The sequence below is a fragment of the Triturus cristatus genome, chromosome 10, assembly GCF_964204655.1.
Source record: "Triturus cristatus chromosome 10, aTriCri1.1, whole genome shotgun sequence".
Taxonomy (NCBI): domain Eukaryota; kingdom Metazoa; phylum Chordata; class Amphibia; order Caudata; family Salamandridae; genus Triturus; species Triturus cristatus.
In genome coordinates this window covers 260,230,802-260,248,746 of record NC_140593.1, presented here as the reverse complement: position 1 = coordinate 260,248,746, position 17,945 = coordinate 260,230,802, and the positions used below count along the sequence as shown (strand labels likewise).

General features: G+C 46.3%; 1 protein-coding gene across 1 annotated transcript in view; it reads left to right on the top strand.

Moving 5' to 3' along the window:
* The window catches only part of LOC146789294 (putative acyl-CoA dehydrogenase 6), a 584,061-nt gene that overhangs the window by 116,012 nt on the left and 450,104 nt on the right, over positions 1-17,945 (top strand). The window contains exon 2 of the mRNA XM_085630940.1: positions 12,592-12,712. Coding sequence (XP_085487066.1) covers positions 12,592-12,712 — 121 coding nt within the window. The remainder of the gene's footprint in view (positions 1-12,591; positions 12,713-17,945) is intronic.

The window sequence follows — 17,945 nt, the reverse complement described above, 5'->3', positions numbered from 1 at the left end:
CACAACTTGTCCTGTATCGTCGAGTTGGTGGTGTGCATGACTATTTGGTCTTTCATTAACTCATCATGCAACGTGCCAAATTTACATGTGATGGCTAATTTCCTCAATGCCGCTACGTATTTGTCTATGGACTCTCCTTCTGCCTGCTTTCTTTGTTGGAAGTTTTATCTATCAATGGACGTGCATATCGCTGGCCTGTAGTGCTTGTTTAAGTCGTCTGGAACATGTCGTCCTCTGCCGCCTGCCTCGGCGTGGGGACTATATTCTGATTCCTTCCGGTCCCAGATTGTGCAGCAAAATCCTTTTCTTCCTTTTGCTGGGGAATGCGTCTCCTGCCTCGTCTTCCAGGGCTTCTACATAATTCATGAAGTATTCTCTCCAGTCCTCCCATTTCATCGACGGTTCTCCCGGTTTGGGTAGGAAGGGGATCGGTGTCGAGAGTGAGGATCGTTGGACGCAGATTTCCGCTCTTCCCCTCGGTGACTCGTCTTCTCCCCTGGACTGCCTGGCGCGCTTTGTCTCTGCCGGCGTGGGGGTCTCTGGTGTGCCGCCGCCACTGCTTTGCTCTGCCTGCTCCGCCAGGGCCTCCCTCCTCCTTTTCCCGGTAGGTGCCTAGAGGGTCGCTATTAATTGTGTGCCCCCCGTGCCCATGTCCTGAACAGCCTGTCGCTCCTTGCTTCAGTGGCCTGAGAGGATCACAGCCCTCCCCCGCACTGCCTGCTACGTGGCGTGCTGCCTTGGTTGGTTAAGGCTGATGTCGCTTCCACCCTTTATGCCATGTGGCTTGGACTCTTGCTGGTGGCTCTGGGTTCGCCCTGTGCAATCACGACGTGCAAGCACCCATTAAGTGGTGCTCGAGACCCAGGCGTCCCCTCTGCCGCACTCTCCCTCCTGAGTACCTGTGTGGGTCTATTGTGCTGCTTCCCTGGTTCCTGGCCACGTGTTCTCAGTGTTCAGGCTCTCTTTGGTCTTCCCTGTTTTTTTATTTTTTGATCCCAGTCCTAGTAGCCATTTGTAGTGGTGTGAGCACAGGGCAGGAAGCATCAGACCTCACAGTTTGGCATTATGAATAGTAGGCTTTATTTCCATTCAACAATTATTATTACAGGGAGAGCGCCGGGGAACGTCTGACTCGTTCGCGGGCTCGGCGCTAACTATCGGCTTACAAAATGGCCGTTGCGCGTCTACGTCATCACGCAAGTGAAGACTAGAGCGCAACTCTACAACCGCTATCTGCGATTCTGACTGGAGGGCTCCGGAGGACCTCCAATGCTGATCGCATGGGTCGCCAGCCCTCGGCTGCCGCGGGGGTCCCTTGCTCCCGTCGCGGAGTCCTGCTGCCTGGGAGCCTGGATGTGCTGCACATCATATCGCGCTGTAGCGGGGCTCGGCCATGCTGCAGTCCTTTGGGAGACTGCGTCGGGGCCTCCTGCTTCACGAACGCTGACTTGGCCGCCCCATCTGCTATCTGCGGGGAGCCCACACCCCTTGCAGGTGACGGGGTGTGCCCCGTGTGGACGGGCCTTCGGGGAAGGGGTGAGTGGACCCCTCGGGGGCGTGCGGATTGCCGGGGCTGGGCCTTCCCCTTCGCACAGCCTACCCGCCTACTGGCTTGTGCGCCGGGGGTGCTGCCCACCCATACTGTGGCCTGTAATTTGTGGAGAAACTTACGCAGATTGGAGGAGAGGCCCTATAGCTGGTCGTGTCTCCGCACCACTATCTGCAGGCCTGCAGTGTGGAACATCACGGTCCCCCAGCCACCGCCATACTTGGTAGAGGACTTCGTGGGGGGGTTGCCCCTAGAAGGTGAGGCGTGCTCCAGCTATGATGGCGATTTGCACCCCACGCCTCTATCACAGGCAGGTTTGGAAGGGACGACTCTGCGGTCCCCCCTTGTGTTCCCTGCCTGCTTGTTTTCTGGCCACTTCCTATTGTACGGCGGCCCCCTGGCGCTATACAGACAGTGACCTGCATAGCATTTGGACGCCTCGCTCCCCATCTACATTTTGAGAGGACTGCCTCTGCTCTTTCCGGTCAGGAGCCAACACCATGGGTAGGGTAGACAAGACCCAAACCCGACTTCCATTTGACGTTAAAGGCACTAAATCCAAAGAGGCGGAGAGGGCGCGCTCTGCTGACTCTGGCACGGACCACTCAGAGGACGATCCGAATGAGGCTAAGCAAATGTTTGCAACCATACAGAAAAGTCTGTTGGCAATGGATGGGTAAATCGACTCTCTGGTATACCGAATGGATCGGATGTCGGAGCGTCTTGATAAACAAGCAGAACGCACAGATATGGCCGAACGCAGGATTACGGAGGTCGAGGAGGCCCAGACCGAGACAGACCAGGTACAGAAACAAATGGCTAAAACCATCGCCATACTCCAAGACAAAGCAGAGGATTTGAAGGCCCGATCCCGAATCAGCAACATTGGTATAACGGGCCTGCCGGAGTCCACCCCAATGGGCAACACGGAACAATTCACGGAAAAGTTACTCATCTCCTTACTGGGCTGCGACACCTTCTCGGACATGTTCGTGATCGAAAGAGCTCATCGGTCGTTGGGCCCGCGGCTACCTCCAGGCGCCCAACCACGCCCAGTGATAGCCAAGCATCTAAACTATCGAGATCGGGACTCGACTCTACGTGGAGCCAGAGAACTAGGGGAACTCCGATATGAGGGCTCAGCTATCTCACTCTACCCAGACTTTACAAGATTCAGGAAGCTCGGCGTCTCTTCAATCCCCTCAAGCGGCAACTCCGTGACCACAACGTCACTTATGCGAAGCTGTACCCGGCCAAACTGAGGGTGAATTTGGAGGGCTCCTCACGCATTGTCATGGACCCGAAAGCTCTGCAAAAGGCTCTGAAAGACATTCTGAAGAAGCCGAGGCGGAGGTGGCACATGGGGACTTGGCGACGGGGAGTTTACAGGAAAGCTCCCTTGAGAACAAGGACTAGAACAACCAGTTAAGGGAACCTTCCAGTCAGCTAAGTCATGTTCCACTGCTCCTCATTAACCGGGGTTTTTTGCCTGCGGTTCCTTGGGGCGGTGCGACCTCTCCTCATTATTGTCCCTAGCAACATCCGGAATGATCGCCCGATGAAGCCACCCGTTGAACACTCTGCAAGTATTTGAATTATATATTGCGGTGCCGTGTGGGTATAAAGTTTTTAGGCACGATAGACCCATAAAAAAAGGCGGTGTACTTGCAATAATTCACAAAAGTGAACTCCTAGTGCATTGCTCAACATTTCCCTCTCCAGATTGCGAGGCCCTTTTCTTTAAAATTAGCGCCTCTGAACAGGAAACCCACAAAGGATTATTAATTTATCGCCCACCTGGCTCTAAAATTAATTTTTTAACAAACCTGTCTTCTTTGCTAGAACTGGGTATTCAATCCAGATGCTTCACCATGCTGGGGGATTTGAACTTTCACTTGGAAACACTAGCTGATAAAGAAACTCAGGAACTTCGAAATATCACATCGGATGTAGGTCTCCAACAGCTAGTCAAAGGCTCCACACACCAAGCAGGTCACGCCTTGGACGGTGTGTTCACGAACAATCCAGCCATATCTATTGCATCTATTCTCCCCCTTACATGGTCCGATCACCACGCTGTCCTATTTCATTGGGACGTGCCTGGTTCCATAACTACCAATACGGCTTGCAATAAGCTCGCTAGGAGAGCCTGGCACAATATTGATTCAGGTGTACTAGAAACCCAGCTAATACAAAGCATTCCGGTCTCAGAGTTGAAAGCAGAGGGATCAGCTAGAAGTTATACATCCTGGCTAACTTTGCCAAACTAGCCCCTGTGACCGAGGCAAATAGAAATAAAAAAACTCCATCTGCTCCATGGTTCCCGAAAGCCCTAACTAGACAAACAAGCCTGCAGGAGGCAAGAGAGAACATGGCAGACTATAAGAAAAAAATAATTACTGAGAAAAGCCAATATTATACACTGAAAATAGAGATGGCAGGCAACTCAAGTAAGGAACTTTTTGCAGTCCTAAATAATTTGACGACTGCTAAAAAGGATGCTACTGTGAATTGCACTCAAGATTTCTGTAACACTTTGGCCCAGGCGTTCAAAGCAAAGGTCGATCAAATCTACAATCAGTTTGCCTCACATACTCTTCACAACGCTGGCATTGATCAGGAAGTTAAGGCCACAACGCCTTTATTACATTTTACCTCTACTTCCCCAGAGCAGATTGCTACCCTTTTCCTAAAGACTAAATCTGGCTCTCCGGATGATCCTTGCCCTCCGAGGATACTGCATAATATTCGTATCATCAGTCCCCAGCTATCTGGCATTTTTTATCAAATACTTTCACAAGGAACCTTCCCAACACTGTGGAAACAGGCCTGTATATTACTGTTAATAAAAAAGACCAGTCTTTATGTAACGGATCCGGCCAATTATAGACTGATCGCAAGACTCATGTTGCCTGCAAAAATATTTGAGATAATTGTTAATATGGAACTTTCCACATACATTCTAGATAACGTCTTAGACCACAGCCAATGTGGTTTCCGATCATGCCACAGTACCGAGACAGCCTTAATTAAGACCACGGAGGAAATTCGCACCGCACTAGATGGCGGCTGATCAGCAGCTCTGATCCTCTTTGACCTGTCTGCGGCATTTGATGCTGTGGACCACAACTTACTGATAGAACGGCTAAAAACTATTGGTCTAGGAGGAAAGGCCCTGTCGCTTTTAACATCTTGCTTAGCAGATAGAACTCAGACAGTGCAAATAGGCGATTTTAAATCCGCACCTTTTATCCTGCCTTGTGGGGTGCCACAGGGCTCTTCCTTGAGCCCTACACTTTTTAACATGTATGTTTCCGAATTAGCACCTTTGATCAGACGTTTTGATCTAATTCCGACCTCGTATGCTGACGATAACCAGTTGGTTATTTTTTATTTCAACCATAGACCAGGATGTCGACCACTCTAACAAACTACATGATTGCATGGTCTCCTTGAGTATTTGGATGAGCAGGCATTGTTTGAAGCTTAACTCAAGCAAAACCGAGATGGGGCTTTTTGGAAAGCTTGCTCCCCTTTGGTCACCAGTTTGGTGGACAAGCACATTGGGCCCCCTTCCAACACCGGTAGTAAAAGCTAAAAACCTGTGGGTCATAATAGATGAGAAGCTGAATTTTAAATCACAGGTTTCTAAGGTGGTGTCTCCTGCCTTCTTCACCATTAGAGCTGTGCATAAAATTCTTCCATTTATTCCGAAAAGCACAAGAAAAACTGTTTTAACTTCCCTGGTTTTATATAAGTTGGACTACTGTAATGCCTTATATATAAATTTACAGTCCAATCAAATTAGAAGATTGGCAGCAGCATTCTGTGCTGATTGTAGATTGGTGCTAGATGTTCCTAAACATCAGTCCATTAGGGCCGGGATACAAGAGTTGCATTGGCTGCCAGTCGCCCAACGCGTGAAATTCAAGGCACTTTGTATAGCACACAAGGCACTTTACAGAGTAGGTCCACGATTTCTATCTGGGGGAGAATGTATGCATTGTCAGCATTCCGTCCATCATTTGTTTGTTGTAACGCTTTTCGCCCTAAGTGGGATGGGTATTCCCAGACGTGGGACCCGTGCTCACTACGCCACTGGAGTCAAGCTATCCTGGCTGATGACGGCTGATAGCCAGAAACCGGTCCTAGGATGCTTGATTCCGGTCCAGGGAAGACATGGCTTGGCAGTTCGGGCTGGACTGTTCCCATGAGGCACAGGGTCAAGACTGATTTGCATATGGCCATGTCTAAACTGGGGTGGTGTAGTGGGCAAAAGAACGATGGATTTAACCCAGATCTCTTGACTGGGGGAGAATGTATGCATTGTCAGCATTCCGTCCATCATTTGTTTGTTGTAACACGATTTCTATGGCATGCCTTTAGTTGGTACTCTCCCAGCAGACAATTACGATTGGCTAATTCCTTCCTGATGCCCACTTCCAGAGTCAGGACGATGAACTGGGGGGGTGGGGAAGTTTCAGACATAGCACCATTAGGCTATGGAACTCTCTTCCGCTCGCTCTTAGGAAGATATCTTCTCTGACTGAGTTCAGGAAAAATCTTAAAACATACTTTTCAAAAACTAATTTCCCTTTACAGTATGTGGTCCGTAAGCACCTAGACACCTAAGGTTATTAGCGCGCTATTAAAGTTGTTATAACATATGCCTTTGGGAGGAATGGGATATGCTTTATTACCGGATTGGTGTAGTTCCTTTTCCTTGTGTTCTGACGATATCTACTGCTGAGCGGTCCCCCATCTCACCGTACATTGTCAACTGCACTGCGCCTGTTATATGCATGCCTTTTCAAGTTGTTCTTCTCTAATAACTGATTGCCTAGGTACGCTTAGTATTACGTAGTTAAGTTCTGATGGTTATTTGTAGTGCTTAGGTAACATCCGCCCCTGTGTGTTAACCACCACATGGCTAGTTGCCATACTTATCTAAGGGTTGGGGAGAGGTGGGTTAGCTCTGTCTGTGCCACGATTGGGGTCGCAAGGCATGGGAGGGGTGTGAAATGGATTGTTGTGGGTTTTTTGTTTGTTTTCTTTGCTTTCCTTTTTGGTTCCTTTGTGGCGCTATTGTATGAGACACACACACAGAGGTATACACGAAGATATTGCTACATATGTGGCCAGCTCATCAGATGCCATCGAGGTATTTTTTTAACTGCCTTAGCTGCAATTCTCCACCTTAGGTAATGGAGTCTAAGTTGAGACTCTTGCCCTAGAACGTTAGAGGCCTCAATGACCAACGTAAGATCAGGAAAGTCATGTCATACCTCACTAGGCACAACATAGATGTCGCACTCTTACGGGAAACCCATCTCCCTGTGGCGAATCTCCCGCAGACTCTGGGCAGGATTCGCGGCACGTTCCATGCCACGGGCTTCACCTTGCACACACGAGGAGTCCTCACCTGGATTAACCCCAAGGCCCGCCTCAACCTCGAAGAGCTACACACTGATATCAATGGTAGATACGTGGTGTCTAGATGCAGGGGGAAATGTCTGCAGTGCATAATCGGCAATGTATATGGCCCTAACCATGACTGTCAGCAGTTATTCCACGATCTGTTCTTACTAGCGTGGCAACTATCCGATACCCTGCAGTTATTAGGGGGGGGGGGGGAATTTTAATTGTACTCTCAACCCGGATCTGGATCGGTCAGGGGGGCCCGACGCAGCGCCATTCACAGGCGGCAGAGACTATTTTAGATGCACTGATGGCGATGAACATGGTAGATGTCAGGTGCTCGCGCTCGGGGCTAGCCGGTGGCTTTACGCATTATTCAGCGCCTCATAATCTCCATACCAGAATAGACTATTGGTTCTTGGCGGGATCGCTTAGAGGCCACGTGCGTGAATGCGAAGTCTTCTCCCGCACTTGCTCGGACCACTCCCCTCTACTGTTGACGTTGGCTACTCCCACCAAGCGCCCCCCCATTCATGTGGTGCTTTCCCCCATACGCATTATTAGATGAGGCTTTCAGGGCGGAAATACTGGAGGCAATGGAAACCTTTTTTGTCACCAATCTGGGCTCTGTTCCACACTTTGCCACAATCTGGGAAATTTTCAAGGTGTACGTCCGGGGAATTGCCATCTCTAAACACTCAGGGGTTCTGAAATCGATTCGGGGAAGGCTGACCTTTTTAGAACAAAAACTCGCTGAACTAGAGAGAAACAGGTTAGGAACTAACGACCCTTCGATTCTGACCACCCTTAAGGTAACACTAGAAGAATACCACGCAGAGAGAGATCAAGTAAATGGGTAAATATGCAGTTGCAAGGGTATACGGTGAGGGGGAGCGTCCAGGTACGACCTTGGCGACCTCATGAAAGGGCGCCGAGCCGCTTCCCAACCCATAAAATTCACCACTGGTGAGGGGCAAAGCATCGAGGACACTGACGGTGTTGCAGAGCAATTCCGCTTGTACTATGCCGACCTATACAAAGCTAGGTCTCACTCTGCACCCTCAGACATGTTAGAATACATCAAACTGCCCTGGCTGTTTGACCACCACAGAGAATACTTGATGCGTCCCCTTGAGGCATGGGAGATACATTTGGCCCTTTCCACTATGCGCTCTGCCGGCGCCCTGGGGCAGGATGGGCTCACGGTGGGATTCTATAAGGAATTCAAGGAACTCCTAACCCCACATTTAATGACTTTATTTGAAGAGATGGCCGAGGGTGGTTCTATGCCCCCCTTGATGAGGGAGGCGCTCTTGGTCGTTCTTCTGAAGCCAGAGAAACCCCCACAACACTGCTCCTCCTATCGACCTCTTTCTTTATTGAACGTGGATACGAAAATCTTCGCTAAAGTACTAGCGAATAGACTTAGCCCTCTGAATCCAGTTCTAGTGGGGGCGGCGCAGGCCGGTTTTATACCAGGCCATACACTCATACACAAATTACGTAAAGTCTTTGGAACAATTAAACATACCAAACCAGACACCATGGCCTCTTGAGTTTTTTTGGATGCATAAAAAGCATTTGACTCTGTGTAGTGGAATTTTATGTTATTGACCCTGGAGCGAATGGGGCTTGGAGTCTTCTTCCTACGCCTGATCTTTAAGGACCCGGTGGCCTTGGTGTGGGTGGGCGATACTGTCACTGCCCCCTGCGGATATCCAGAGACACTAGACAAGGCTGTCCGCTCTCCCCACTACTCTATGCACTGGTAGCTGAACCGCTGGCCTGCGCGTTGCGTGAATACCGTAGCCACAGGGGGATCCGGTTTACTGGGTACAATCTTATTGTCTCGGCGTATGCGGACGATACCCTTCTATATATTTGTGATCCCATCCAAAATGCATCCGTGGTTCTGCGTGGGGTGGTGAGATTTGGCGAATATTCGGGTTTGAAAATTAACTGGGAGAAATCGATCATATTCCCCCTTACCCCTGTGATGCGCCCTGAGGAATTGGACTTCCCCCTACAGTGGTCCACAGACCCGGTGCGATACTTGGGAATTCAGATCCACACAGACCCTGAATTAGTGTTCAGAGAAAATTACGGCCACGCCATCACTAAACTAGAGGAAGATATAGCGAGGTGGCTCAGACTTCCCCTTTAAGGCAGAATATCCCTCATGAAAAGGATGGTCCTCCCCAGATTTTTATTTCTATTTCTCAGTATTCCGATGGTATTACCGGCGCACTTCTTCAAATCTCTACGAACGCTGCTGATTAAGTTGGCCTGGGCCGACAGCCGCGGGCGAGCTGGAAGATCCTAGTCTTACCATACTCTATGGGGGGGCTTGGTGCCCCCGACCTCGAACTATACTACCGGGCCACCCAGGCCTCACACGCATATCACTGGGTTCATCCGCAATCTCTTCCTCCGCACCTGCTCATAGAGCGACTGTCGCAGGCCCCTGCTCATTTGGCGACTGCCTTGTTCCACGCACCACGCCACACCACTGGGGTACTGAGCTCGATTAACGCCACCACACATGGTTGGCAAAAACTTCTTAATCGGCAAACACTCTCCATATTATATTCTCCAGTCACCCCATTGCCTGGTGTGATTCGCTCCCGACCCTTACTGCTCCAGAAATGACAGCGGCATTGCACTCCCGGTGATTGGACACAATAGGCTATTTCTTTGAGGACGGGGTGGGTAGGGATAGAGACAGCTTGTTAATGGTCGAACCTACACCAACCGCTCTAACCACATTTCACTATTTTAGTGCCCGAAGTGCACTGCAGGAATTGCTTGGGGACGAGTTACAGGAGCCCCCGGAAGTACATTCTTTTACTGCTTTACTACGAGCAAACTTCCCGAAGGGGCTGGTATCAAGCATATAGTCTTAGACACAGGCATATACTCTAAGACTCCGGACCTGAGTCAAAACCACTATGTCAAAGCTAGGCTTGTGTGGCAGACTGACTTAGAGCTCATCATAGAGGATAACATGTGGACCTATTGCTGCGAGGACACCAAGCGCATTTCTCTCAACGGTCGGCACCGCCTCATATAGTTCAAATTCCTTAACAGAACCGATCATACACCTGTGCGGATGTTAAGATTTGGGCTCCGCGATATGGCCGACTGCGAGAGATGCGGGAGGAATGAGGCCGACTTTATACACCTGGCGTTGCTGTGCTCCGTTATTGCGACCTTTTGGCTACAGGTCTTTGCTGAAATAAGTGCAGTCACTCAAGAAGCGCTCAGCCCCGACCCGCTGTTAGGCCTGCTCGGCTATTCCAAAACATTGCAGAAACCCATCAGACGCCTAGTTGACATGGCACTACTAGTTGCTAAACGCATCCTAGCAATGCAATGGTCCCGGGGCCCCACTCCCCTTAGCGCAATGGTCTAGAGACATGATGTAGTGTAATACTCAATCAGAAGCGTATAGTGAATTAATACCGCCCCAGAACCGGCCAAAGCACTTTTGAAGCTTATACACCACCTACATCGAGGCTCGGGCTCGAGAGTCGCCTCCCCCTCCTACCGCCATAGAAGGGTCATAATAGCCGTGTTGGCCCCTATGGATATTGGAACTCCTAAGGCAGGTCTGTGTATCAAACAAGGGGTGATGCTGCATCCACACGGAAGTGTCTCTTATTTGATTACAGTTATTTGATATTGTTATGTGCATGGTCTCCTGATTGTAGTTAATGGTCTGCTTTTAATTGATTTCCTTAAGTGTATATTATAATTTTGTATGGTTTCGCATATCACAATTTTTGGTATGTCGTATGTATTTGTTTATTTTGTGCTGTATTAATAAAAAGGAAAAAATAAAATAAAGATGGCACATTTAAGTAGGTAATCATGTTGTTCCTGTAGCGACAGAATTTACTTCAAGTGCCTCGAGAAATAGCAGCTTGGAGTTCTATTTCGCAAACTTCATTAAAGTCTTTCTATCCTTCAAAAAAAAAAAAAAAATCTTAACATACTTTGATTAACTTTTTCCTTCGACAACAGCTTCGTGGGCACGTAGCCCAACTTAATAAATCGCTGATGCAACTCAACTCTTGCTTATGTCGATAACTATGAGTATGTACACCTAGTGTTGCATAAAGCACTTCTTACTGTTTCGAGGCCCAAAGTCCCAAGGCTAATTAGAAATATGCCACAAAGCATACCAGAGCAAACCTAATTTGTCATATGAATGCACAGAAACTAGATACCATAGATTATCAACTAATTGCATTTTAAATTAAGACATTACAACTCACGTTTTAAATGACCAGTATGATACCATCCTATCATTTCTTCTGTGCTCTATCTACATTAATGGTGAATATGAATTTAAAGTAAGTACTTTGGAGGGATACACCTACAGAACAATCAAGTGTTCTTTTATATGCAGAAGTATCAAAACCGCATCACAGATGGGCACCAATCTAAAGTCTAAAGGGTAGAAAATATCCACACAAATATCAGCTGAAAAAAAATGTTTTTTTAAATTTATTTACTGTGGTATTTATATAATGTTAACTAACCTCCAGAGGAAATTAAAATAATGCACTAGTTAATGATGCATGATTGATATTTAGAAATGTCAGCATTTAAACAAGTCCTACAAGTGGCAGCTTAGGAGGGGATTTGGGGCATTATGGGACTGCTTCATCCTTTTACCTGCTTACTGCTCCAAAAGAAGCAATGTCTGGCAAACACATTGATTTCTGAATAATAAGTGTAAAAACGTTAAGATAACCATGTTGTTCCTGCATACATTTCACATGCTTCACTTAATCTTGCATTCCATATGAGTGTCTGCTTTTTCCAGGATGCTGTTACTTTTTTTCTTTTAATCAGGCAGCATATTCCTCTTGCCTCCCTCGTATCTTAGTTCCCATTTTCTGGTTCTCCAGCACCGCCAGATCATACAAATGGCAATATCACTATGCAAATATGATCACTCCCCCTACAAGTACAAATCATTGCCCTTTTCTACGCCAAGAGCTCTAACTTTCACAGATGCATTGCATTTACTTGTTTAATTTATGCATGCACTGATCTGATATTTCTAGTTATTGTGCTTGACATTCATATGTTCAAGGTATCTTTTGAAGTGCTTTTCATACACAGAGCTCTCTGGTTTCCTATTTAATGTATGAGAAGGTCATCCGTGCGTTTTATTTTCTTTAAATTCTGATACGTGTATCCCTGAACGCATAATGAAGGAAAATGGACTAGGAGTACAAGAAGGTCTAGTCAAACATAGACTGGATAGGCTACACGTTCTTGGAACTGTGAGCTTTTTATTTTTCCTGTTTTATCTCACCCTTGGCCCATGTTTGTTAGTAGTAACCAGTAGAACAAGTCCCCAGAACATTTTGGCTCAGCAAAAGACGTGATGTGCATCAGTCAATGAATGACAACTACGGTAGACAATAACGCTGATAACTTGGTGCACATTTATGCAAATAAAATTTCTAGATTGAATGTTGGACTCCTAATCTTAAAATAAACTGTTTTATTGAAGACATATTTATTTTTCTCATTTCACCAAAATGATGTTTTAATTAACATATCATGGAGTAACATTTTAATGTTTAACTTTTTTTTTTCCCAATCAGATTATTGACAAGGAGATTAACCCTTTCGTTGAAGCATGGGAAGAACAGGGGCAATTCCCAGCACACTCTTTATTCAAAATCCTTGGCAAGGCAGGTTTCCTTGGAGTCAGCAAGCCAACAGGTAGGAAAACCTTCATTCTTAATGTCTTTAACCATTTCATTGTCCAGTCTGTGCTGTTACTTATAAAAAGTAAAAAGTATTTTATTATGCACAGACTAGAAAATACTCATTTTGCACCCTTCCACAACTGTCTGCCTCGGGCACCTTACCATCGAGACGGCCTTCCTGGTGGCAATGACATTTGCCCTAAGGGTCAATTAGCTTCAGGCCTTGCCATCCAAGCCTGCATACCTGAACATCTACCCAGACAAGCTGGTACTGCAAATAAGATCTTCCTTTCTGCCGAAAATCATCACTCCCTTTCATGTAGGCCAGTCCATCACCCTGCCTACTTTCTACGGTGTGCCTCATCCCTATAAAGAAGAGGAGCGACACGGTCTGGACCCAAAAAGAACATTGTTGTTCTATCTTGACTGCACAAAAGAGTTTCGAGTGTACAACCAACTCTTCGTTGTTTGTCTGAGCGAAGAAAGCAAATGCTGTGCAGAACCGGACTATTTTCTGATCGATTTTGCTCTGCATTAAAACCTGCTACTCACTGGCCAAGAAGCAACCCCCTGATGGTTTGCGTGCTCTTTCCACCAGTGCCAAGGCTGCGACCACTGCATTATCACGTGGTCCCAGTCTTGGATATCTGCCAGCGAGCAACTTGTGCTTCCTTGCACATGTTCACAACACACTACTGCCTAGACAGACAGGTTCGTCGGGGATGGGTACTTTGCCCATTTGGTCCTGCAGGATTTTTTGGTATAAAATTGTTTTGCAGACAGACCGTTGGGGAGGTACTGCTTGCCTATCTATTCTAAGATAAGGAATCTATGGCTAGAAGTTTCTATCAGATGGACAAGTTACTTACCTTTGAGACTTTATTGAGCTGCAGATTCCTTACCAACCCACCCATTCTCCTTGCACTGCGAACGGATTTCTAGATACAGGGATTTCCCCTTTCTGGGCCCTAGTTTTCCACACCAGTTGACAGTGTTCTTCATGGCTCCGCTCTCCTGGCGTGGAAAGGGTGAAGAGTAGCTGAAGTCAGCGTGCTGGGATGGCACTTATATAGGTACTACATACGTCCCATTCGGCACGGATCATGCCACGCAGAGCCTATTGATGCCACCTTCTGGCATGTAGGAGTACTGCTCTCTAAAAATCTTCTGGCGCCAGTCTGATGCCTGGGGATAATTCTAAGGTAAGGAATCTGTGGCTATATAGTATCAATACGATATGGCGTTACCGAAGGTAAGTAACTTGTCCTTTAAGTGGGGATGGAAAGTTCCAAAAAGTAGAGTCCTGTATTGACACATCATTCCATCTCGTCCCAACCCTCCTGCCCAACATCTTAGGAAATTTTTCAAATGGTGGCTTGAAGTGGTCTGTTGAAAGTCCTCACAGAAAGCCTATAACCATGCCCATAACTGCCTGGTTCTGTTCCTCAAAAACGTCCAATCCTGTGGCTGGCCCCAGAGGTCCGGCTGCCCTCCGTGACTCGACTTTGCATGAACCCTCACAGGCCTGGTGCAGTGAGACTCCTCAGCACAGTCCAGTTTTACCCTCCGTCCTGCCCGTACCCTAATTCTGATGGCCCCTTATGTGTGGGGAATGCTTGTGATCCTCTAGCTGGTCTGCAGAGTTATTAACTTGTCCTAGCAGAGGAATTGGGCAGGTGGCTGAGAGAGTTATGAAGAACATGAAGTGTCGGAAGGAGTGCAGATTTGTGCGAATCCATATCATATTTGCCTTTGTGATCCTTGTTTATCCTAAAATTGGTACATCCCATTAATCTCTAGATGTGACTCTGGTGACTGTATTTTGGTGCTGATTTTGCCCATAATGTATAATACATGAGGCACACACTTTTTTCAGCTAAGCACTTCAGACATACACTAGAAATTCCCACCCACATTATAAAACCTAGACCAAGTAAGCACCACTCCTTTAAGAGTCTCTTTAGGCTACCTGTGCGTAGTAGTACCACATGCTCATGCGTGCGCCTACACATGTTCTTGTGCAGCCAACCCAGACCCTTTACCCCAACTGCATAGCAGCAGATCTGGTTAGGTCTCGCCTGACCCAGCGCATGCGCTGGTCTGGCGAGACTTATTGAGAGGGCTCCAAAAAGTGCTACCAGGCCAGCCTAGAGCTACAGTGCATGGGCGCGGGCGTGCGTGCCGTGCTTCACCGCGATTACTTTCACTTTTGCGGCCGCACGGCCGCTTGGCATAGCCAATAGGTTCCGCTTTTGGGACCTTACAAGTATTTAGTTATGCAACTGTTGGATGGCTAAACACTTATAAGGTCCCAAAAGCGAGACCTATTGGCTATGCCAATGCTTGTTTTTAAAGTTGGACACTGGCAGCTAGCACTCAGTCTATTTTGAGAGTTTACAGTGAGTGAGACTCCATCAGATTTCTGTTAAACTGAATGACTCGTTATCCATGACCTTCGAGGACCTGATGGAAGACAGAAAGAAGTGTAAGGGAAACAACCTCTGATTCTTGGAGTTCCCTGAAAGCTTTGAGGGGAGCCAACCCAAGAAATTTTGGAGTTCTGGCTGTGTTGCATTATTGCTGCAGACCAACTTACCTCTTGCTATATTGTGGAACTTGCCCATAGAGATTTGGCTTACAAACCTGATCCTAGTGCAGCGCTGAAACCAATCATTGCTCAGGTATGAAGTTACAAAGACTGGCTTGAAATATAGAAAATTAGACTGGAGCCTGTACACTGTAGCTCACATCAAATCATGATATTCCCTGACTACACTTGTCAGGTGCACCAGCAGAGTACATTCTCCGAAGGGAGTGAAACACAGAATAAATGGTATGAGGCTTCACTATATGCTTTTCTGCCCAGCCCGGATTAAGGTGATCCTTCGGTCCAAGCCATCACCTTTGACATTCCAGTGAGGCATTGGAATGGCTAGGAGAACTACCCCATCCATCTCTGATATGCAATCTATGCACAAACCTCTAATGGAATATTAACATGTTAGCACACTAATGTTTATCACGGTCATATATTAAAAACATTTATAAATGTATTTCTTAGACTTGAGGGTGTTTTGTAAAGCCGTCTAAAAGAAAAAGCGGATCGAATTTATGTATTCAAATATAATCATTATATTGCTTTCTTACAAGAAATCCACTGTAATGATACAGTGTTAGACGCCGAACACTAGGTTGGAAGTGTCTTATCCTCTTCCTGTATTGCTTGTAAAGATGGCATGGTATCACAGTAGCGCCTCGATCCACAGATACCCGCCAGTCCCTCTTGTGTGGATCTACACGTTCTCAAATCCTCCCAGGATTTGAAGACCCGCAGAGGATCCACAGATTCAAAAATAAATGTAAATGTATGTTACTGAAAAAAACCATAGGTTTCAGCGACGTTCTAGTTAGCTGGACATTTCACTCGTACAAAACCAGAGAAATTTGGCCGTTCTAGTTAGTTGAGCTAACTATACCTAGCGCCCCCGCAATGCACTGCTTATGACGTTACCCATTACATAATTCACAACATGGTCAATGACATCACTGATGACATCATCCACGTGATAATCTGATGCACCTCCTCACACCCTAATATAACCTTTCATACACCCACTCTAAAATACAGAATACCATTTTCAAAACCATAGACACGCCAATACCAGTTACTACATACCCATTCACTGATTCCTAGGTCTACACACACATCCACTCATTCACCCATACAGTCACTCGTACATGCAGAAACTCAATACAGCAGTATCATCTGCACTCATAGACCTATCTATATATATATATATATATATATATATATATATATATATATATATATATATATATATATTATAGAGAGACACACACACACCACACACACACCACCCCCACCCTAGTTACTCACACACCTGGTCAGTCATGCAATCAGTCACACTCCCATTTACTCACCTATATAGTTATACACACACCACCACACTTATTCATACAGATACTAACACTGACTTACTCTCTTATAAAATCACTGACACAAGCACACACTCATCCATAGCCACTCTCACAATCACTCATTCTCACATAGTCATTTATATACTCCAACACTCACATATACTGCCTTTCACATATGTAGTTATTCACACATGTACCACTGAGACATCCATTCACTCGCACTCGCACACACACACACACACACAAACACACACACACCCTCACAGATGCGCTCAAGAACCCATATGCCCAATGAATCACCCACTCGCACATCTAAGCACAGTCACACACAGACACTCCAGCACCCCTACAGATACTCAGACAGCCAATCAATAACACATATAGACACTCATGTAGCTACCTACCAACCCATGCAGGTGCTTACACACCAACTGACAGACTGATACAGACATTCACACAGTTTAGTTATTAACCCATGCATTCAGTAAGACACGTTTAATCATTCATTTATACAGTCAGTCACGCACCTACTAAATCATCCATTCAGACACTTAAACACCCACTCCTTCTTCAATACACCTTGGTATGTGTGTGTGTATATATATGTATATATATATATATTCACTTAAAAAACCATATGTTTCACACATGTTCTAGTTAGCTGGGCATTTCACTCGTGAAAAACCATTGAAATTTCCACGTTATAGTTAGTGCAGGCAACTATAACTCACGCGACCGCAATCCTCTGCTGATGACGTCCGATATTACATCACTGATGACATATGTGTTTTTCTGAAAAAAAAATATTTGTAATATATGTATAGCTAAAAATTCATGGAAGAAGACCTGGGTAAATAAGTGTCTAAATACAGTATTAGCATCAACAGAGGATTGCGGTCGCGTGAGTTATAGTTGCCTGCACTAACTATAACGTGGAAATTTCAATGGTTTTTCACGAGTGAAATGCCCAGCTAACTATAACATGTGTTTAACCTATGGTTTTTTAAGTGAATTTGCAAGGTTTTTTAAATGCTAATTCCTAACTATAACGTGTGTGAAACCTATGGTTTTTTCAGTGAGTTTGTACGGTTTTTAAAATGCTAATTTATGTATTTATTTATTTATTTAAAGTTTTTTCGCCGTGTGCGTACCGTGCACGCACGGTGCGCTTCGCGCACCGCGCGCGCGCTGTGGGCGAACGGTGCACTTCGCGCACCGCGCGCCCACGTTACGTAGTTCGCGGAATTTTTCCGTTTCTACCGTGCGCGTACGCTACGCGCACTCCGCGATTTTTCGTAAAAAAATTA